Below are 22,523 nucleotides of genomic sequence, written 5' to 3' on the forward strand. Positions count from 1 at the left end.
GTCTTGGGTCTGCTCTCGGCCCTCCCAAGCTGTCACTGCTGGGGAGGTGGTAGGTGTGGGACTGCTGAGGGGAGCGAGCCCCGGCCCATAGCAGGGCCTGGGGGAGGTAGCAGGGGGTCCACAGACAGCCCTGCCCCCTGCTCTGGAAAGAGGCCAATGAACAACAGCCTTGGATGCAATCATGTTTTGGGGAATTGGTGAGATCCCAGCACACACAGAGGGAACCCTCCAGGACTCTGATCCGGACATGTGCAGGCTTGAGGTGGTTCAAGGGCAGACATCAAGGGCTCCAGCTTCAGGGCGGCGTCTAGTCTTGGGGTGACTCAGGGGATTCTGCAGGTACAAAGCAAGGAGAGGTGAACTTGCCCCGGAACCCAGCGGCTTCCCATTCGGATGCACCTTGCCCGGCATGCTGTGTTTGGAAGAATCCAACCCCATGGGCTGAGGGTTCTCCAAGATGACGAGCTGGGGAGGGAGAGTGTGGGGTACAATGTGTGTGAGAATTTGGGGTATAGCATATGTGGGGGAGATTGTGGAATGCAGTGTGTAGAGGGAGCATGTGGGGTACAGTGTGAGAACGTGGGTTACTGCATGTGTGTGGAGCATGTGGGGTACAGAGTGAGAATGTGGGGTTCAAAGCGTGAGGATGTCGAGTCCCGTGAGAGGCCAGGAGCCGGGCAGCCATAAGCATAGCCAAGGCCAGAAAATGGAGAAAGGTCCCCACGGCAGCAGCATCCACCCGCCGCCGCCGCCCTGGGTGCCATCATCCCATGGTGCGTGAGCTGGGTCGGTTTTGGCCCCAGGTCAGCGGGACAGAGGAGGGCCAAGGGCACTGGCCTTGGGGTGTCTGAGCCCGCCTCTCTGACCCTCTGGGGCGAGGCTCCTGCAGGGAGCGGGAGGGCCAGCCTGCCCCTGAACCCGGAGGGGCTCCCCCGAAGGCTGACTCACTGCAGGTCAGTGTGGATGGACCTTGCAGGGTGCTTCAAGCCGTACTCCTGCTCCTGCATCCGCGTGGCCAAGTCCTGCTTCTCTCGCGCCCAGTGACGAGCAGAGTTCTCAAGCTGTGAGGGTGCATGGGAGCTGGTGAGTGCAGGGTCGACCCCAAGGAAAGGGTGCCCGGGCCCTCGTGCTCTGGGAGGGAGGAGAAAGGCCAGACCTGCGGGCACCCATTCCAGGGAGCAGGGGAACAAGGAGTACGGGTGCATGGACAGGGACCAAGTATTTACCTACTTGGGTGCAACAGTGTACAGACCTGAACCTCAATGAACCATGAGTCAGTCCCTCACAGAACCCCGAGTCTATTGTACACTGAACCCCAACTCTGTCCCTCACAGAACCCTGAGCCTGTCCCTCGTTGAACCCCGAGTCTGTCCCTCACAGAACCCCGAATCTTTTCCTCACAGAACCCTGAGTCTGTCCCTCATAGAATCCCGAGTCTGTTCCTCACAGAACCCTGAGCCTGTCCCTCACTGAACCCCGAGTCTGTTCCTCACAGAACCCTGAGTCTGTCCCTCACAGAACCCCGAGTCTTTTCCTCACAGAACCCTGAGTCTATTGTACACTGAAACCCAACTCTGTCCCTCACAGAACCCTGAGCCTGTCCCTCGTTGAACCCCGAGTCTGTTCCTCACAGAACCCTGAGTCTGTCCCTCATAGAATCCCGAGTCTGTTCCTCACAGAACCCCGAGTCTGTCCTGCACAGAACCCTGAGTCTGTTCCTCACAGAATCCCGAGTCTGTCCCTCACAGAACCCTGAGTCTGTCCCTCTCTGGACCCTGAGTCTGTCCCTCACAGAACCCCGAGTCTGTTCCTCACAGAACCCCGAGTCTGTCCCTCACAGAACCCTGAGTCTGTTCCTCACAGAACCCCGAGTCTGTCCCTCACAGAACCCTGAGTCTGTTCCTCACAGAATCCCGAGTCTTTTCCTCACAGAACCCTGAGTCTGTCCCTCACAGAACCCTGAGTCTGTTCCTCACAGAACCCCGAGTCTGTTCCTCACAGAACCCTGAGTCTGTCCCTCACAGAACCCTGAGTCTGTTCCTCACAGAACCCCGAGTCTGTTCCTCACAGAACCCCGAGTCTGTCTCTCACAGAACCCTGAGTCTGTTCCTCTCTGGACCCTGAGTCTGTCCCACAATGAACTCTGTGTCTGTCTTACACTGAACCCTGAGACTGTCCCTCACAGAATCCCAAGTCTGTCACATACTAAACCCCGAGTCTGTCTCTCACAGAACTCTGAGTCTGTCCCTCATTGAACCCTGAGTCTGTCCACAGGAATCCCAAGCCCTGTCATTGGCCCCTGGCGAGCCCCTCACTCAGGACCCCCGGCACACCCACCTGGCTCTCCAGGGACAGGATGCGGCTCTGAGCTTGTTCCAGCTTGGCCATGAGGCTAAGCTTGTCTGACGACGACGAGCCGAGGAGATCCTGTGGGGACGGCGAACACTCACCACCACCCCTGGGCCTTGTCTGTCTCCTGCACCCAGCGCCCTGTCACCCGCATCTGTCCCTGCTCAGACCAGCTGGGCCTCATGCCCGGGTGGTCCCTGCCATGGTGTGTATTTTTATCCTGGCACTGCTCCCCCAATTTGGAGGTGCAGGAAGATCTCACACATGGTTAGTTCATACGAAAGGCTCTGGGCGGCACTTTCGGGTGCCCAGGAAGGAATCCGGAACGGGGCATCCTTGCAAAGTGAGTCCCCGTGGGGCGCCCTGGCCTCACATCCAGGCTGGGGTGGGCTTTCAAACCACTCACCTCCTGGGTGCAGAGAACAGCTTCCCTGCGTCCCGGACCCTCTTCCAAGGCATCTGCCTTCAGGTTTGCATGAAGCAGGGGCACCTGTGCCCACCTGGGGAGGGAGCGGGGCACCCACCTGTGCGGGCCGGGTCTCTGTGCCCCAGGGGTGGCCTCGGGCATCCACGTTTCTCGGCCTCTGTGCCTGATCGCCTCCTGCTCCCAACTCCCCGGGGTCCACCTGGCATGGGGAAAGGGCTCTCCAAGGTGGCCTGGAACCCAGGAAACACGCCGGGCTGGGTGCTGGAGGGCCCACGTGGAGTCGAGCAGGGTGGAGCCGGCTGGCCACGGAGGTCAGGCTCGGGGTAAGGCCAGTGCGGGGTTTTCTCCCCAGACTCTAGGCGAGGACCCAGGTGAGGTTCTGGGCAGCGGAGAGGGTGCCAAGCGGGGTGGAGAGCGGACGGTGGCCTGGCCCCGGGGAAGCCCAGCTTCGTCTCGTCTTCATCTGGGTGGGCCGCGGCTCTTACCGGCAGCGCCTGCTGCTGCAGGATGATGGGGGCCGAGCGGCTGCCCTTGTCCAGCTCGGCCCGCAGACGCGCGTTTTCTGCCATCAGCACCGAGTAAGCGTCCGGAGGCTGGTTGTCGGCTGTGGGACGGGCTGAGTAAGGGGACAGGGAAGGCTGTGATGGCGCCACACGTGGCCTGCCGTGTCCACGCCCACGTCCCGGCCTGCTCTGCCCTCCTCTGCTCCTTCCAGGCTCCCGGGCTCCCCAGAATCACTGCCCTGCCCCGGCGCCTGGCTCTGTCCCAGCCCTCTGCCCTCTGCGGCCTGTCTCTTCGCCCTGGGCCTTCGCCCCGCCTGCTCCAGCCGCTCCCCTCTGGCCTCGGACACGCGCTGGAGCTGAGCCTAGAGTGTCCCCTGCTTCTGGCCTGTCCCCGGGGTCCCCTCTGATGGGCAGCTCTAGCCTGGGCTGGCTAACCCAGGGGAGAGAGACACCGCGTTTTCACAGCAGCACCTTGTCTGCGGGGCGGGGAACGGAGACGCGTGGAGTGTGGGCGTTAAGGACGGGGCAGTCATCCTCTCTGCTTCTCTCAGCCTGTGCGGCCTTTCCCCGAAGGTCCAGCGGCCTCCTAGCCTGGCTCACTTGCAGGGCTGCATGGAGGGGGGCCCTGGGAATGCTCGGGGTCTGAATGAGTGGAGGCGTAGTGTCCTCTGCCACTGTTGGAGGGGCCACCCGTGACGGAGCTCCGGCTCACCCCTGCTCAGTGCTTAGGGACGACTCCTGGCTCTGTGCTTGGGACTCACTCCTGGCTCAGTGCTCACTCCTGCTCAGTGCTCCGGGATGACTCTTGGCTCAGTGCTTGGGGATGACCCCTGGCTCTGTGCTCAGGGATGACTCCTGGCTCTGTGCTCGGGGATGACTCATGGCTCACTGCTTGGGAATGATTCCTGGCTCAGTCCTCAGGAGTCACTCCTGGCTCTGTGCTTGGGGCTCACTCCTGGCTCAGTGCTCGGGGATGACTCCTGTCTCAGTCCTCGGGGCTCACTCCTGGCTCTGTGCTCGGGAATGATTCCTGGTTCAGTCCTCAGGACTCACTCCTGGCTCTGTGCTTGGGGCTCACTCCTGGCTCAGTGCTTGGGGCTCACTCCTGGCTCAGTGCTCAGGGCTCACTCCTGGCTCTGTGCTCGGGGATGACTCCTGGCTCAGTGCTTGGGGCTCAATCCTGGCTCTGTGCTCAGGGCTCACTTCTGGCTCTGTGCTCAGGGATGACTTCTGGCTCAGTGCTCAGGGCTCACTCCTGGCTCTGTGCTCGGGGATGACTCCTGGCTCAGTGCTTGGGGCTCAATCCTGGCTCTGTGCTCGGGGCTCACTTCTGGCTCTGTGCTCGGTGCTCACTCCTGGCTCTGTGCTCGGGGATGACTCCTGCTCTGTGCTTGGGGCTCACTCCTGGCTCTGTGCTCGGGGATGACTCCTGCTCTGTGCTTGGGGCTCACTCCTGGCTCAGCGCTCGGTGCTCACTTCTGGCTCAGTGCTTGGGGCTCCCTCTTGGCTCAGTTGTTGGGGGGCTCACTCCTGGCTCTGTGCTGGGGGCTCATTCTTGGTGAGGTTTGGGGGGTTCCTAGGGGTGCCCATAATCAGACTAGTGTTGGCCTCTATTCTCTCTCTCCTGCCCCTGGAAGGTTCTCTTGCACCTGGCAGGCTCCTGGCAGGCAGGGAGAGCAGAGGGCCGGGGGATGGCGGGGGGCAGCAGACTCACCCAGGGTGGGCTTGCCCTGAGGCCTGTTCTGCTGAGCCTCCTGCTGCAGTCTGCCCTCCAGCACTTGCTCCATTTTCTGGATCACCTGAGGGGTCGGTCAGGCAGAGAGGCGGGGCTGGCAGTGAGGTGGGGTTCTCCACACCGTCCCCGGGGTGAGCCGGGCCGAGCCCCTCCACCTGCCTGCTCCTGGTGCCGCACCGTCTGCTCAAGTGCCTTCACCTTCCGCAGCTTGCCCTGGAACTGCCTCAGTGTCCCGTCCTGGGCCTGGCCCGCCTGGTTCTGGAGGATCAGCTCCTTCTCCCGGTCATTCTTCTGGGGCGGCCGGGGAGAAGGGGCAGGGCGGGGGCCAGACGAGCTATCTGGCCATCGCCCTTGACCCTGGAGTCCACCACAAGCCACTGTGCCGAATACCTCTCCCCCTATGTTCTCGCCTTTCTACCCCCAGAGTCTCTTCTGCACCCCCGACTCCTCCCCCTCACCCCCCCCCCCCCCATGCTCTGTGCTCTCCCCCGTCCCCCGAGCCCAGCTCACTCGAATCAGCTCGTTCTGAAGATGCTGCACCTTGTCCCTCAGTTTCTGGGTGTCCAGCTCTCTCTGAAGCAGCTTCTGCCGCAGGGAATCTGAGTTGGGAGGCAGGGTACAGGGGCTGAGCCCAGCTCCCAGCATCATGCAGGGGAGGAGAGGAGTGTCTCCGGGGGGGCTCACGGGCGCTGGGCTCTTTGGTCTCCACCCCTCGCAGCCCTGGGCAGCAGCGCGGCCCCCGTGCCCTCACCCAGGTCCTCGTTGTCGCTGTCCTCGTCCGCCCGAGTCTCGGCCCGGCAGTTACGCAGCAGCTGGTTCTCGGCCTCCAGCGAGCTCACGCGCTTCCGCAGGAACAGAATGTCCTCGGCCATTCGCCGCAGAGCCCGGCGGCAGTTCTGCAGATCCTGTGGACCCCAGCCAGGCTGGGTTCGTGCTGCTGGGACCCCCCTCGCCCCCCACCGCCCAATGGTCCACGAGCAGGGGAGCCCTCGGTTGTGACCGGCAGGCGCAGCCCTCCCCTCCCGCCCGGGGACAGCATCGCTGAGCTCAGGAGGCCTTTCTGGGGCCTCGTTTCTGCTCCTCTGACTCGGGGGACCCAGGGCTCAGATGCTGGGGAGAAATCCCCAAAGGGACAGAAGGAAGGTCCGTGGGGTGGGGGGCAGGCCCAGGGCTGGAACTCCACCAAGCTCTTTCCTGCCTCCTTCCCACCCTTCTCTGCCCCCCATCCTTTCTGCCTTCTCCAGACTGTCAGGAAACATCCCCGAGAGCCCGGGGGCTGACCCAGGCCTTGGAGGTGAGGACAGGAGACCAGTGCCGACACTCAGGAGGGGGGCTCAAGCGTCTAAGCAGTGGGGGCTCCCAGGTCAAGGGGCTCCCTCACCTCGAATCCTCCCGATGCACCTCTGCACACAGCAGCACCGCCATCTCCCCATCTGGGCACCCCAGAACCAGGGAGAGACAGGCGAGAACTGGGAAGGGGAGGAGCGAGGGGCAGTGCTGGGACCTGCGTGTCATGGTGGTGCCGTCCCGCCCCGCGCCCCTGTGGGTGGAACCATCACCCATGGCAAGACGGGGTGAAAGCTGGTGACCCAGGAGGACTGTCAGTGTGACCTCAGCTGGGTGAGTTTCCCGCCGCCCACAGGTATGCAGGGAACATTCCACATTTGTGATAAATGGAAATGCTTGTCACGGGACTGCCTCAAGTCGAAGCAGTGAAGAAGCTAAGAGGACCCGAAGGTCCCGGCACGGCCCATGAGCAGGGGAGTGCGGACTAGCGGGGTGCTGTCGAGCCTTGTTGGCTGGGAGATGCTCCTGGGCTCCCCACAAGCCCCTCAGAACCTCAGGAAGAACAAGTCCGGCCGGGGGCTGTGCTGAGCTGTGGCCAGGTTCCCAGTCACTCCTCCGACCTGCTGCCCAGAGGGCCACTGCGTGCCAGGGAGGGGCGGGCAGCGGGAGCTCCGCACTCACCACTTGTCACCTGCCTTCTGCCTACTGGTGCCAGTGCCGCTCCATCCTGACAGCCCAGACTCTGCCCGGCTGCAGGCTCTGTCTCTGCACACCTGCCCGTCTGGCGTCCCTCCCAAGGGCTCAGCTCCTGGGATGCTCAGCCTGGACCACATAGGGCCCTGGCATGAGTGCGCCAGGACAAGCGCTTCCCTCAATGAGCCTCAGGCCCTCCTGGGAGGAGGGGGGGGTGCTGGGGGCTGGAGCGTGTCCCCGCACCCCTGCCTCGTTCTGTTGGAGGGCCACGTTCATCAGCTCAGAACCCTTCCTCTCCCGCCTGTTGTTTCCCCGCTGAGCCTCCTGGCTTCTACTTTCCATGCTGTGCCCAGAGTTTCACCTTGGCAGTGCGCCCCGCCTGCAGGGCTTGAGACACCCAGCAGACAGTCAAGAGGGACACGATGATATTGGGAAAAGGGAAACTCCTCCTTTCCTTTCCAGCCTCTCCGTCTGGGCTCCAGCTCTGCTCTGAGCATCGTCAGCAGAGATCACATGGGTGTCTTTGCTTCCCTTGTGACCTAAAGAAACACACACACACACACACACACACACACAATGCACACACACGCAAACACACACTCACGCAAATGCACACGCATGCTCACACGCACACACACAAACATACACACACGTGCGCGTATACACACTCGCAAGCGCACAATACATGTATGCACACACACATGCCCACTCACACACATGCACACACGCGCGCGCACACACACACTCTCTCTCGCACGCATAGACACACACATGCATTCACACACATCCAAGAAAACCGGGTCAAGGAAGTTCACTGCAACTCAGTTTGCATCTTAACTTAGTCTCTGAAATGAGGCAGTATTTACGACATGTGATTTACATTTAATTGCCCTGATAACAGGGAGTTGTCTAGCGACATTAAATTTTAAAAATTGCATGCTAAATTATGAGCCCATCTACAGCAGGTATGTGTGTGTGTGTGTGTGTGTGTGTGTGTGTGTGTGTGTGTGTGTAGGGACAGTGGCCCCTGCTGAGTTTGGGGAAGGAAAGGGACACTTGTCTCATCTCTAGTTTTTACCTTCTGTTGGGACTGTGGGGGTTGAGACACACCTGTGGGTACTCAAGGGCTGACCCTGGCTCTGTGCTCATAAGCCAGGTAAGCGCCTCACCTCCTGTTTAGTCATTGGTCCTAACATTTGCACTTCTTCTGAGAAGGCGTCCCTGTACCAATCATAGGTGTATGGTTGGTATGCGATAATCCAAACCTGGGGTTGGAGAGAGAGTGAAAAGTTCTTGCCTTGCACACAGCTGCCCTTGGTTTAATCTCTGGCATCCCAGAGGGTCCCCGAGCACTGCCAGGAGTCATCCAACCTGGGTTCGATCTCTAGCATCCCATTTGGTCCCCTGAACATCACCAGGAATAATTCCTGAGTGCAGAGCTGGAAGTAACCCCTGGGCATCAACGGGTGTGCCCCCCCAAAAAAACAATAACCAAAAACAAACAAACAAACAAAAAATGGCAGTAAGAACTGAGTGGGCAAGGCCACACAGGGCAAAGAAACTTACAGCATGCAGATGGACTCATAGCCAGAGAGTAAGACACCACCTCCAGATTGATAAATACAAGAGTAAGAGAACTTATCTTAAATTTAATCTTACTTACAGAGCAAGATAAGTTCTCAAAGTCAAGACAGGGCACCGATAGATTAAAGAGTAAGAGATCTAAAGAGCCTCTTGAACAAATAAAGCCAGTATGAACCCTTCCCGCCACCATCAGCCACTAAAATCCCAAGGGTACTACCTTAAACTCACTGGAATGACCAAAACAAATGCAAAACAGTCCTGACATCCCCATGTTGGATGTGGGATACGTGGACACTTAGTGGTTGTGGCGTGGGGAGGAACTGTCAGTGTACCCACTGTTTTGGAGAACAACTTAGGTTACTGGGCACACAAGTAGAGTTTACAGACCAGCACTTCTCTCCTGAGCACATTGACCCAGTCAACATGCTGGTATGAGAGGATGGAACAGCAGGTGCACACTCCCTGCCCCTACAAGATTGGTTCATCAATTTGCTTGAGCGGGCCCAGTAATATCTCCTTCGTGAGACTTGTTGTTACTGTGTTTGGCATATTGAATACATCACGGGTATTCGAATACATTGCCAGGCTTTGCCATATGGGCAAGATGCTCTCGGTAGCTTGCCGGGCTCTCCGAGAGGGGCGGAGGAATCGAACTCGGGTCGGCCACGTTGGCTGCATGCAAGGCAAACGCCCTACCCGCTGTGCTATCGCTCCAGCCAATATAAGATTGGTAATGATCGCAAATAGGAAACAACACACAGGCCCTCACAATAAAAGCCTGATGGTATGGTGTTCCTAGCAAGACAGATGGTGGAATACTATACAGCAGTAAAAAAGATGCAAAGCCATCAGCCACATAAACCACATGGAACAAGTGTGGAGAGCAGCCCCTGCCATATGATTCCATTAGAAATTTTCTTCCAAAACAAGCAAACTTAAGCCCAAGAGTGTGAGAGTGCATGTGCCCAGGTGCAGATGCATACCAGGAGATGGGGGCACTGGCCCCTGGAAAGAGTTCTGCTCACCCCCTCTTCTCATTGAGGATTTGTCCTTTCTATGACTCCACTGTCTGTCGTGTCTGGCACCCCCAGGGTGGGCAGGACACACTACTTGAAGCTTCCTCCTCCAGACCAAGAGGCGGAGCCAGAGTGAGGGGGACAGGAGGGTGTGGCCCCTGAGCAAGGGACCACCACGTCACCCCCTGGAGAAATGCCACCTTCCTGGGGTTTCCACCAGGACCTCTCCAGCCCGGCTGCTCCTGGGGGTGAGCTCTCCCCAAGGCAGGTGCTGGCCGTGCTCAGTCTCTACCCTGCCCTGTTCCCCGTCCAGGCGCCCGGGGAGCCCCAGTGTGCACCCCCACTCAGCCCTGACCTGTGTCCGCAGCCTGGGCCTGGCTCCCCTCATGGCCACGCGCTGCGTCATGATCCAGCCTTGAGATAGCGACAGAGTCCTCGGCCCCGCCTGCCCTCCCCGGGCCCCAGTCTGTGGGGGGTGGGGGCTGCTATGCATGCCAACCCCACCCCCCCGCAGAACCTGGATTCTGCTGCGACAGTGGAGGTACCGGCTTTTGCTCCTCCTCTGCCTTCACCCATGCCTGCATCCGGCCCTTCTGATGCTCTGCACTCGTGGGCCCCCCAAATGTCTCCCGGTGTGGCCCCAGCCCAGCACCACCAGCACCTTAACAAAAGATAATTGGGGGCGGCACACCTGGAGGTGCTCAGGGATTATTTGTGGCTCTGTGCTCAGGAGTGACTCCTGACAGTGCTCAGGGGACCCTATGGGACTCTGGGATCTGAACCCGGGTCTGTTTTTCACACAACCCATGCCTTCTCCCTGGAACTCTCTCTCTCTGGCCGGGGTTGTTCTTTGGACGGCCCTCTGGGCTGCTCTTCTGAAGCCCCCTGGGAAGCAGGCACAGAGCCCCACGCCTCACTTCCTCCTACCCAGCCCGTCTCCCGCTCCTCGCCCTGGAAGGGGTGGAGAGTGATTCTCACCCTTGGTCTCCCCTTCCCTCCTCCTGTGCTAAGTCCTTATGGTGGCTCTGATGCTGCTGGCCCGCAGGGACATCAGAAAGACCCATGGCTGCTGCCACAGCCGTGCTGACCACAGGAGCCATGTGCCCTGCTGGACTGACAGAGGAGTGAGGCTGGCGGCCACCTATGCCCTGATGCAGCTCGGAAGCAGCTAAGCAAACACCCAGTCAACCAACAGTTGCTGAGCACCACCCACTCTCTGCCCGTTCTCCCCTGCAGTTGGCGTCTCTTGTCCATACTGAGATGGCAGGAAGTGCTAGTTGATAGAGGGGCCCGTGGAGAAGCTCTTAACCCAGCCTGGAGTCCAGGAAGGCTTTCTGCAGGAGGAGGTAATCTGAGCTGACCTTTGAGGGTGACTAGGCATTGCCTGGGGTGATGAGAGGGATCTCTGGGCAGAGAACACCCACCGCAAAGTCGGGGAGGTGTGAGGAAGAGCTCTGTGGGTAGGTCTCTGGAGCACAGGGTGTCAGGGGCGGGGGATATGGCAGGGGTCGGGGCTGAGAGGAAGAGGCTGAGACTGTCCTGCAGGTCACAGAGGGGCAAAGCTGATGCAGGGAGGTGGGGACATGTGTGTAGGAACACTGAGGTCTAGAGGGATGGCCCAGGGCACAGGAGCCCATGCAGGGCTGGATAGGGCAGGATGGGGGGGGGTCAGATGGGGTGGGGCAAGGGAGAGAAAGGCGTGCCGGGAATAAATGGGGACAAGGCAGATGCAGAGGGAGAAGTTGGGGTCCTGCTGAGGTGGTGCCCATGAGGGGGCAGGTGGAGCCGGCTACAGGGCAGGGGAGGAGAGGAGGGGAGCATGTGAGATGCTCTGCCCTGCCTGGGGGATCAGTCAGGAGGGCAGCCCCTGGGTGTGAGCACAGACCTGGAGGGAAGGAAAGTTCCAGAGTCTGGGAACACGGAAAAGAGAGGACCAGGGAGGTGGGTGCCAGGGTAGCCTCAAGTCTTGGGCAGCAGTCAGAGAAGTGGGTGGGAGCAGCTGGCAGGGGTGGGTGAAGTCTGGAGACAAGAGCCTGGGAGAAGGGCAGGGGTCAGGAGCGTGCCTGCCTTGAGGGGTCCCATCCCTGAGCACCATTGGGTGGCCCTGGTGGTCCCTGGAAACACAGGGCTTAAGCAGCACTGCACCCTCAGACCTGGTCGGCTGAATAGCCTCGGGGGAGGCCCCTGGAATCCCTAAGCCACTGTCTGGGACTCTTCCCCTGTAAAAGAAAAAGCACAAGTGAACTGAGCTGGTAATAGCCTTGTCATTCCTTGGTGATGTGTCTGATTCCACTCCGTTCTATGATGTCCTAGGTTCAATTCCTGGAACTTCAGAGAGAGATAACCAACCCACCAACAAAACTGGTAGGACAGTGAGGACTTTTGACAGACAGGGCCGAGGTGGTCCCATAGCAGAATATTATGCAGCAGTGAAAAATGCCACGGCACCAAGCAAAGGTGGGGATGAGTCATGCCCTGCCCCAAGCAAAAGCACCAGGAAGCAACGGCCAATACCAGCAGAGAAGTGCCCTGCAGTGAGAGTTCTGGTGAGGCCAACAGCCTACAGGTTGGGAGGTGACAGCCAGGCATGTCAGCTCTGAGGCTCTGGGGGCTGGCGAGGTCTCCATTCCTCCTGGGCATTTGTGTCAACACAGTTGGGTGATTCAGGTTCACGTTCAAAGCTGTCTCCCCGTGTGGGTTCCCGTGCAAAATTCACAGGTTTTTGGATTAAAAAGGCGAGCTTCAAGATGACCTTTGGCTACGGCTTCAAATGCTGAGGAGCAGACAGGGTGGGGGGTCGGGGCAAGGTCAGTGGGGTGAGAAGGGACCAAGGTCACTGAGGACACAGGGTGGAGGAGAGAGGACTTTCGGGGGAATCAGGAAATGGGCAGGGCGAGGGGTCAGGCTGCAGCAGGGGCCAGTGGGAAGGCCCTGGCAGCAGGCGCTGTGCGGGCCAGAGGCCTTGTGTGGTGGACGGAAGACAGTACCAGGGACAAGGGCTTCCTGGGTGGTCACTCTGCGCCCCTCCCCCCGCCTTCCCCTGGTCACTCTGCCCCCTCCAGCCTTTCTCTGTCATTCTGCTGCCCCCCCCCCCCCCCCGTTCCCTGGTCACTCTGTCCCCCAGCCTTTCCTTTGTCACACTGCCACCAGCCTTTTCCCCTGGTCACTCTGCCACCCGCCTTTCTCTGGTCACTCTGTGCCCCCCCCACACACACAGCCTTTCTCTGGGCAGTCATCCCCGTCTGCTCCCCAAGATTCCTTGACGCCTGCCCTGCATTTGTCCTGGCGACCACCAGAGGGCAGTAGCCCCCCACAGAAGCCCCAGTTTCCAGCAGCAAGAAAGAAGCAGGCGGCAGGCAGAAGGGGTGGGATGGGACGGCTTCACTCTGCAGCTCCAGCCCAGACACACACACACACACACACACACACACACACACACACACACACACACACACACACACTCACGTGCGCGCACAAGGTCCAGCTCACTGTCCCCACCCCCGCCACCCCTGGGCACTGATGACCCCTCGATGAGAGCCACCTGTGGGGCTGGCGCTTCAAAGCTGTAGGGCTGTGTGCAGGGCAGGAGGGGCTGACAGGGGGATGACAGGGGGCTGACAGGGAGGGGGCTGACAGGGGGATGACAGGGGGCTGACAGGGAGGGGCTGCCCTCCGCAGTCCTGAGAGTGCCCCCACCGAGAGATGCCCCATTGGAAGGGCCCTTCATTTCCCATGCCCTTCACCCCTCCTCACTGCCAGAACTCGGAATTAGGGACTTGCCCATTAAGGCCTCTGACAAAGGCCTAGGCGGGGCTTGCGGTCAAGACTAATCCCTCCAGGGGTCCTGCCTCCACTCCCTGACTCACTCTGGGGTGGGGCCTGGAGCAGCCATGAACCCCCATGGTCACCTCTCTGCCCGCACTTTTTTTTAAAACAACAACAACAAGGTTAAGTGAGAGCTACCAGTTCAGAAAAAAAGTTCGGCTTTTCTTTTCTTTCTTCATTTTTTGGGATTACACCCAGTGGTGCTCAGGGCTGACTCCTGGCTTTGTGCTCAGGGATCACTCCTGCCTGGTGGGCTTATGGGATCATTTGTGGTGCCGGGGATCAAATTCTTGAACCCGGGTTGGCTGCCTGCAAGGCAAGCGCCCTGCCCACTGTCCTATTGTCCTGGCCTAAGGTCCCCTCTGCCCGCATTCTTGAGGGCTTCCAAGCCCAGTGGCTCCAGCCCCCCAGCCCAGCTCCCCCACAAAGCCAGCCAGCTGCCCAGCCAGTCGGCCAGTCAGCGGCCAGCCACTGCCTTTAAGCTTGCTGCCGGGATTGTTCTTTGTTCCATCCAAGGTTACAGCCAAGAAACAAAAGGAGGGCCTTTCCCCTCCCCTTCCGTCTCCTCCCTGTGGCCCACCCTGGGAGCGCTTGTGCTTAGGCCAGGAGAGGGAGAGAGGCCAGCACCTAGGCAGGGCTGACCCCAACTCCTGCCGAACAGACAGACGCTGAGTCTTGTGGGAGCCACACCCGGGGAGCTGAACCGCATTAGAGTGGGGGGCTGTGCTGGAAGGAGCTGTCCCCACCCCCAGGTCCTGGCCCCCAGCCCAGGCCTCTGAGCCTCCAGTCTGGCTCCTGGCTCCCTCCCAGCCCCGTTTCCTGCAGCATCCCTTCCCTCCGCCAGGAAGCCCCCCCAGGGTCAGAAGTCAGTCATGTCTCCTTGGGGTTGTGCTTCTGGCCTGGACTAGAGATGCCCAGGGCAGGTCCTGAGGGGTCAGACCCCCGCCTCACCCCTCTCCCTCACCCCGTCAGAGCTGGCTCTCACTGACTGCCCCTGTGGGGTGCTGGGGTCCTGCACGAGTCAGGCCCAGCCCCTGCCCGCACCTGTCACTGCAGTTCAGTGTGACCCTTGCCGGCTCTGTGGCTTGTCCTCTGTGAGTTGGAGTGGTCCCTGCCGGGGTGGGGTGGGGGGATGGGTTATTGCCACCGTGGAAGAACAAATGCTTTGGTAACTGGGGTCCGGCTGAGATATGTCCAGCGCACAGGAGCCCCTGGCCTGAGGCAGGTGCGTCTCCTCTTAGGGGGTTGTGGCCTCCCGCCTCCCCTGCCCGCACCTCAGCCAGCCTCCCTTCTCCAGGATGGAGGGCGCGGCCTTTCAGAGGCCAGACATGCAAGACACATGTCTCCTAGGGCCCTTTGTGGTTCTGGGGTGGGGCTGAGAAGGGGTACCCCCCCTGCCTCCCACTCACCAGGTTCTGGGGCTGCCTCTGAGCATTGCCAGGCAACACCCCAGCACTGTTTGCTCGGTGCCGGGCCAGCCCAGCCCCTCATCAGGGGCTGTGGGGGCAGACTCACAGATCGGGGGTGCAGGCGCCCGGGGGTGTCCTGGGGGGCAGCCTGTGACGGTGGGGGTGCTGGCTCCCCCATCCTCCCTGCTGGCAGTCCTGGCTCCCTGCAAGGCCTCTGGGGCCTGTTGCTACAACAAGAGCCTCTGCCTGGCTGCAGAGCCCAGCTGGAAGCAGCAGCCGGGCCTTCCCCTGGGACACTGGGAGGCCGCTGGCCGGGGCGGTGAAGTCAGGCTTGGCTGGGCAACCCGGGAGGTGATGGAGATGGTGGGCCAGGGGCCCGGCGGCGGTGGCGTCCCCTCACCCGTCCCCTCACCGTGGCCCTCCCTCCCTCTCCCTCCAGCGTCCTCTGCCACTTGATTCTCACCCAGGCTTCCCTCTCCGTGATGGGGCAACAGAGGCTGCCCCGTACCCCCGCCCCCCCGTCCCCTCCCCGCTGTCCCCGTTTCCCTGAAGGTCTGGACGAATTCCTTTCCTTTTAGTTCAGCAGACACATGGGTGGATGTTTTCAAAAGGAACTCGCTGGGAAGCAAAGCAAAAACAAACCCAAACAAGGCAGCCCACCCCCTGGAAACGGGGCCGGGCACAGAGTCCAGCCATAGCCGCCGAGGCCAGGGAGGGCTGACCGGCCAGGGAGGGCTGACCTGGGCATCCAGCCACAGCTAGGAGGCCGCCGCGGGGCTGTCCAGCAGTGGACATGGGCACCGAGCAGAGTCCAGCCAGACACAGCTGCCGAGGCCACGGCGGGGCTGACCGGGCCCTTTCCCCGAGAGCTGGGGTTTCACTGGTCGGTTCCAATCTTTTTTCTCAGCCTTTCACACCCTGAATCGGGGCCTAAGACACCTCGTAGAGTCACAGAGTCACCTGCGTTTGTTCTGTTTAATGAGCGGATGGAGGTCCAGCAGGAAACTCTGGCTGCCACACTGGCCCCCAACTGGCCTCTGGTGGACACACCAGGGAGAAGGGGCCTGCCTGCTTCAAAGGCTCTGGCTGGGGGTAAGGCGCCTGCCTGGAGTAGGGGGGTCAGCCGCACACAGTGCCCTGAGGACCACCAGGAATGACCCCTGAGCACACAGCCAGGAATAGTCCGTGAGCACCGCCGGGTGTGACCCCCACCCCAGAGCAGAAACAACCATGACAAAAGCTCCGGGCCATGGGGGGCCCTGTACTCCCCGGGGCAGGCCAGGCTGTACCCCCAGGCACGCTACAGGGGTGCTCTCCCCACCCCCACCAGCTCACCTGCCCCTCACTCCGTTCAGAGACCCTGACATAGGGCCCCCCTTTCTAGCAGGGTCTCGTTTCCCAGAGTGGGTGAGTCCATCCCCAGGGGCGTCACTGGAACAATCCAGGTGGGAAGTAGGAGCTGAGGTGCATTTAGGGGTGTTTTCTCTTTGTTTACATAAGTAGATTCCCAGGGTTGCTGAGTAAGCTTTGTTTTTCATTTCTAGGGAGCCCCATCCTTGGTGCTCAGGGCTTACTCCTTGGCTCTGTGCTCAGGGATCACTCCTGGCAGAGCTCGGGGACCATAACTGGTGCTGGGGACCAGGTCGGGGTCAGCTTTGTGCAAGGCCTCCCCCGGGTTATCTCTCTGGAGTGATTTTTGTTTTGAAAGTTGGGGTGGGGGCTGGAGCGATAGCACAGTGGGTGGGGTGTTTGCCTTGCACGTGGTCGACCCAAGTTTGATTCCCGGCATCCCATATGGTCCCCCGAGCACCACCAGGAGTAATTCCTGAGTGCATGAGCCAGGAGTAACCTCTGTGCATCGCTGGGTGTGACCCAGAAAGAAAAAAAAACGTGGGGGTGATGATAAGCCAACCCAGCCTGGGCTCCTCTGTTGGGGAACTGGACAGCAGGACACCATCCTGTGTGGTGTGGGTCTGAGCTGGGCATGCTGGGAAGACACGAAGTCTCGAGTCGGCTCAGAGCTGGGTGCCAGGCACCTGTGCCACTCCTGTTCGTGACTGGGGGCAGGGTGGGTGGCATCTTGCTCCCTGCTCTCCAGGGTGGCGGGCGCTGCCTGACTTCTAAGTAGTCCTGGCAGCTGGCTGGGAGAGCACCTGCGTCCCTGCGACCCAGGAGCCCCGAGGCTGAAGATCCCCAGGGAACCAGACTCCATCCTGAGATGAGGTGGCTTCCCTGGACAGCAGAGCCACACAGAGGGTCCCTTGGGGACGAGGGTGTCAGGGTGTGGGGTGAGGGGAAATGAGTGTGTCTGGATACAGGATTTGGGGGTGTGTGTGGGGGGTGGCCTGGCCTTCCTGAGCAGCCCCTCAGCCTGCCACTGCTTGGGCAGGCGCTCTCCTGTCCAGTGAGCAGTCGGATGAAGGGGAGGCCGGAGTGCAGCCCCTCAACTGCGCCTGCCTGTCCCTGCCTGGGAGGCCTGAGTGCTCCCCGGCTCACCCTCCCGCCCGCCCGCCCATTGATTGAGCCTGCTCCATCCGCGGGCGCGCCATGAATTTTTCATCAAAGGCCTGTAGACTTTGGGAAACGCACAATTAGAAACCCCATCAATAATGCACCACGCGGAGGCGGGGGGCGGGAGGGGGGGCCCAGGCCCAGACCTGGCTGGCTTCCAGCGCAGCCAGGGGCTGGTGGGGGAGGAAGACAACACTCAGGACACTCCGACTGGGGGTAAGTGCCGGGGAGGGGGGGCAGTTCTCCCCAGAGGGCCATGTCCCAGTGAGGTCGGCTTGGCATGGGTGCTTCCTCGTGGGTGGGTTCTCGGCAGTGATTTTCAACTATCTGGACAGACAGACAAACAGACAGGACATGCAGTGGGAAAAGTGCTAAAAATCACCACCTTTAAGCAAGCTGGGGAGAGATGCCAGATGAGGACCGGGTGTATTCCTCTGGGGCCCCCCGGGAAGCAGGACAGACACCGCATGGACCGGGGGAGAAGAAGGAGCACAGCTAGAACAGATGCTCTGGGGGCTTGTCAGTGGCACCCTCTCCCCAGCCCCAAAGGCAGCACCCCCCGCCCCATGGCGCTCCCCGCTCCTCATGCATGTCCTGCAGCCTCGAGGCTTTGGGGAGCTGGTCTCAGCCCTCCCTGCTGACCCACCTTCTCTGCAGACTCACCACAGCCTCTGCCGCTCAGCAGCCCTTGGCTAGAAGGACCGGCGGCCACTTTTCCTCAGCTTATCATTGTCCAGGTCGGCCCAGGCCCCAACCTAGACTGGGGGGGCGGTGGCCCTCTAGTGGAAAGTGTTCCTGGCTCCTGAGGGGTTTCATTCGACAGAGAAGACTGAAGCGCTCGGGGACCCCACTCTCGTACACTCTGGACCCCCATGCTGCATTCTTCCAGAAGCTGCTTGGTGGGGGTAGGGGGGGGCCCTGTTCTAGCCCAGCTGGTGGGGGCGAGGAACTCGGAGTTCTGCATCTCCGCACATGGACCATGTTGGGGCCCAAGTCGCCGGCAGCCAGAGCCTCAACACGTGCCAGGGGAGCTGGGTCCCCGTTTCTGAAACCTTCTCTTGGCGAGAATGCCAGCCGTGGGCCGGGGACACATGGGCACCATGAGTCATTCCGCCCCCTCCACTGCAGCCTGCTCCCAGCCCGCACCTGGCAGGCTCAGCTGGGCACTGCTCAGAGGGGCCCAGCTGGGTCTCAGGGTCTCCCCAAGGCTGCATGTGCCCTGATGCGCCTCAGAGCTCGTGATTCTATTTCTGGGCAGCTGGCGACACTTCCATAGAGGGCCGCCATCCCCTGCGCCAGGTCAAGGGTCCACCCCAGGCTCCGTCCTACCCAGCACTGATGCCTGGCAGCTCTGTTGTGGCCAGGTCCTGTGCTGGTGTGGGGGACACAAATGTGACCGAGCTGTGACCCTAATAAACGTGACTCTAGAGGAGAGGGCTACAGGATAGGGGGTGAACAGGACCCGACCGGGGGTGGAAGCCCTCAGGCAGCCCCCCCCCCCCCCCGTCCCCCTCTGGACTGCAGGCGGGGACGTAAGGGAGTCCGTAGGAGTCGGTAGGATGCTGAGGAAGTGAGGAAGGGGCGTGTGCAGTGGCTGAAGCAGGAGGAGGAATGAGGAAGCTGTGTCCGATGGATGAACAGGACCCAGGTGCAGCTCTGCACTCAGGGATCATCCTGGTGGGGCACAGGGGTGCCAGGGCCGGGGACTGCACCAGGGCCCACTGCATGCAAGGCAAATGCTTAATGCCCACACACTCTCGGGCGCCGTACTCAGCTCTGGGGTCAGCCTGGGGAGGCTGGATGGGCCAGTGGCTATGTACTGCCCTTGCACTGCCCTGGACCAGTGACCCATGCACACAGGGATTATCCAAAGACCCCTCCCAGAAAGAGGCCAGCTAGTCCCAGAGAGTGCCGAGGTGCTGTGCAGGGCAAGAGCTCCTGCAGGCCCCTGGCACCCTCCACGCACACGAGAGCCGACTGTCAGGGGCTGTGTCTAGCCTGCAGTGCAGCTGATGGAGCTGGAAGGAGCTGGGGCTATGGAGAGAGGAGGTGGCTGTCAGGGGCATGAAGGGGGCCACAGGCTGGCACCTAAGGGGGTGTCCTTTCCCTGCTCCCCGCCAGGGCACTAGGAAACCACCAGGCTCTGCCCTGAATCCCCTGCTGCCCAGAGCTGTCTAAATTTATACCCTTGTACTGCCCTTGGCCCTTGACCCTTGACCCACATGGTTTAGAGCCGAGGACCCAGGCACTGGCTCATAGGGTCTGCACAGGTCTCAGGCCCAGTGTGGCTCACAGGGTGGGAGGGAGAGGAAGAATCGGTCAGGCCGTCAGGACTCCTAGACCCAGGGCTGGGGTCCTGCTCGCCATCCCCAGGCCCCAGTCTGAGGGGGGAGGCAGGTCCCTGCTCTGGAGCAGGGCTGAGGAGGCGGCGGGACCCACACACTCCTGGTCAGGATGCATGAAAAGAACAGATGGTGCCAACAAGTGCAGATTAATTGAGCACAGCCTGTGTACAGGGGCCTCCGTGAGCGGCGGCTGGTGGGCCTGGCGGGGCTGGGGCCGGGGCGGGCGAGGGAGCAGTGATAATGAGCACTTATTGATGGCTGGGGAGCCGCCATCGCTGACAAAGCCTGTCCATACATCTCTGGCCACGGCTCCAGAAGCCTTAATTACGGGGTCTCATTACCCCTCACACCTCCAGGCCCAGGGGACCTGGAGGTCCCCCACCCCCGCAGGACAGGCCTGGGAGGAGGGCCGGACTCAGGGTTAGGTCACCACTGTGACGTCTGGGCCAGGCAGATGCAGGGCTGTGGAACCGGAGCTTGTGTCTGACGCGTGCCGCCCGGGGTCTCTGTGACAGGGGGGGAGGTGGCCAGGTCCTGTCCGGCCACGACCTTGTATGTCACAGGCCCTTTCCTCCTTCCTCCACCCCTCCCTGAACAGCAGCGACTGCAGTGGGACATGTGACCCGAAACTCCAGGCACAGGTCACATCATCACAGCATCTACGACGGAGTCAGCCAACACTGTGTGGTCCATCCAAACACAGTTGAGACGTGACTGGGCACTGACCACTGGTACTGAGCATGGCTGAGACACAATGAGCGCTGACCACTGGTACTAGCACAGCTGAGACACGACAGCTGCTGACCACTGGTACTGAGCACGGCTATGACATGACTGGGTGCTGACCACTGGTACTGAGCATGGCTGAGACACAACCGGGCACTGACCACCGAACCATCATCAGGGCAGCCTTTCCTGGCCCATGTGTACACAGATCACCACCAGCTGTTGCCATTCCTCAGGGGCCTCAGCCTCAGGAAAGAAAGACGGCCATGCCCACCCGCAGAGCCAACTTGTTCTTCCCAGAGTAGCGCCCCGAATCTTGGAGCCTCCCCTATGCCCTCCAGGACCCTCGGGGTCCCTCCCTACCCTCTTTCTCATGAGGGGGCATCTGGCTGTAGGAGAGGAGACCCCCACTCTGAGATGCCTGTACCCCCAGGCCAGCTGTTGGTTCCCCTGGCTCCCATTTCCCCGCTAGAAAGACTGAGGTTCTGAGTTCAGGGCTCTCAGCCCCCCCAACCCTTCCCCCGACACTTCATGCTGCAGAGAAGGTCCAGCTTCATTGCCCAGAGCAGGACTGGGTGGGCGGATTTGGGGGGGGGTCCTATGGGGGGGTGGTGACCCCTTGCTTTCTTCCCCAGCTCAGATCAGGCTTTGCTTGGTAAGCGGGGACCAGGTGGGGTGGGCAGCAGCTGCAAGGGGTCCTCACCCAAATGCCAGCCTGTGAGGCAGAAACTGGCTCCAGGGGCTTCCCTGGAGGCGGGTACAGCTGGCCAACACCTCCCGGTGCCTGGGGACAAGACGGTGTGTGTGGGGTGTCTACCTGTCCATCTGGCCCCTATCTGGGTCTTTTTGGGGACTGTTATGTCCTCACTGGCTTTGACCTGCTCCTGGTGCCCCCCCACCCCTGCCAAGACCCACAGCCTCCCAAAGTGCTTCTGATTTGTGACGCCCACAAAGCGCCCCAGAACTCAGACCAGACTTGTCCTTTCCAGAACTTGCTTACCCCACTGGCTTGGCCACTTACACCCAAGGTTCTTCCCCACGTAGGGGCTCCTGGGCCATTCGGGTCTCTCAGGGTGCCCCTGCCCACCTAAGCCTGGACTGTGTCAGAACCCAAGTACTGGCCAGTTTCCGGCACCGTTTGCTCCAAGTCCTGCTGCTTGACTAACCCCTGAGGCCTGGGCCAGGGGACAGTCACAGGCCAGCCTCCCTGCAGGGATGAGCAGGGCACAGTGGAAGGGTGGGGTCCCGGCGGGGATGGGTGGGTTTGGGATATAAAGGTCTCCAAGTCACCGAGAGATGGAAAGAATCTGTCTCCCCAGCCTGGCAGAGCTGCTGTCTCCTGCTGTGGCAATAGGGCCCCACAGGTGTTTCCCAGATGCTGTCACACAACCCTCTCCAGCTCCCTGATTTTCAGAGTTTGGTTCAGGGTTCCCCTGGCTCCCATTTCCCCGCTAGAAAGACTGAGGTTTATGTCAGTGCAGCTGGAGCTGAGGGGAACATGGCCATCCTCCTTCAGTTTCCAACAATGTCCTGGGGGTGGGCAAGGGCTGTGGATCTCACTGGGCAGCACCTACTGTGTGCTGAACACCTACTGTGTGTGGCGATCGAGCACCTACTATGCATGTGCAGGCATGGGCACCTGTTGTGGGCAGGTATGGACCTGTGTGAGCATGAACACCTACTGTGAGTAGGCAGGAACGCCTACTGTGCGCAGACACTGCGTGACTACTGTGTACAATCATTGTCTCTACAGTGAGCGGATATGAACAACGACTGGTGGGCCCCAGACCTCAGGGACCCCAAGGACCATAGGCTGAGGGGCACTGCACCGCCAAGGGTGCACGCCCAGGTTTGTGTTTTGGACCTTAGGGTGGGGGTCACAGGTCAGGAGTTAGCTTTCTGAATGAACTCTGCTCCCCCACAAATGAGAGAGGCAGGAAGGAGGGGCTTTCAGCCCCGCGTCCTGCCTCCAGGCCCCCAACGGGGGTCCAGCCCTGACTCAGCTCCCCTCAGGACCCACCCACCGGGCACATTTGCATATCTGAGTGAAAGAAATCCTGGGCCCCAGCGGAGCCTTTAGGGTGGCTGAGCCCCCTTTTGTGTTTGAGTTAGA

General features: G+C 60.8%; 1 protein-coding gene across 1 annotated transcript in view; it reads right to left on the reverse strand.

Moving 5' to 3' along the window:
• Window positions 1–944: 944 nt before the first annotated feature.
• CCDC33 (coiled-coil domain containing 33) overlaps window positions 945–22,523 on the reverse strand; it is a 94,191-nt gene continuing 72,612 nt past the window's right edge. Inside the window, exons 13-23 of the mRNA XM_056128733.1 lie at window positions 20,198–20,233; window positions 10,129–10,160; window positions 9,993–10,008; window positions 5,784–5,919; window positions 5,525–5,649; window positions 5,174–5,305; window positions 4,983–5,078; window positions 3,262–3,414; window positions 2,874–2,975; window positions 2,338–2,427; window positions 945–1,061 (exon numbers count right to left, since the gene is read on the reverse strand). Of these exons, the coding sequence (XP_055984708.1) occupies window positions 945–1,061; window positions 2,338–2,427; window positions 2,874–2,975; window positions 3,262–3,414; window positions 4,983–5,078; window positions 5,174–5,305; window positions 5,525–5,649; window positions 5,784–5,919; window positions 9,993–10,008; window positions 10,129–10,160; window positions 20,198–20,233 (1,035 nt within the window). The remainder of the gene's footprint in view (window positions 1,062–2,337; window positions 2,428–2,873; window positions 2,976–3,261; window positions 3,415–4,982; window positions 5,079–5,173; window positions 5,306–5,524; window positions 5,650–5,783; window positions 5,920–9,992; window positions 10,009–10,128; window positions 10,161–20,197; window positions 20,234–22,523) is intronic.

Source organism: Sorex fumeus, unplaced genomic scaffold (assembly GCF_029834395.1).
Source record: "Sorex fumeus unplaced genomic scaffold, SorFum_2.1 ptg000067l, whole genome shotgun sequence".
NCBI lineage: Eukaryota > Metazoa > Chordata > Mammalia > Eulipotyphla > Soricidae > Sorex > Sorex fumeus.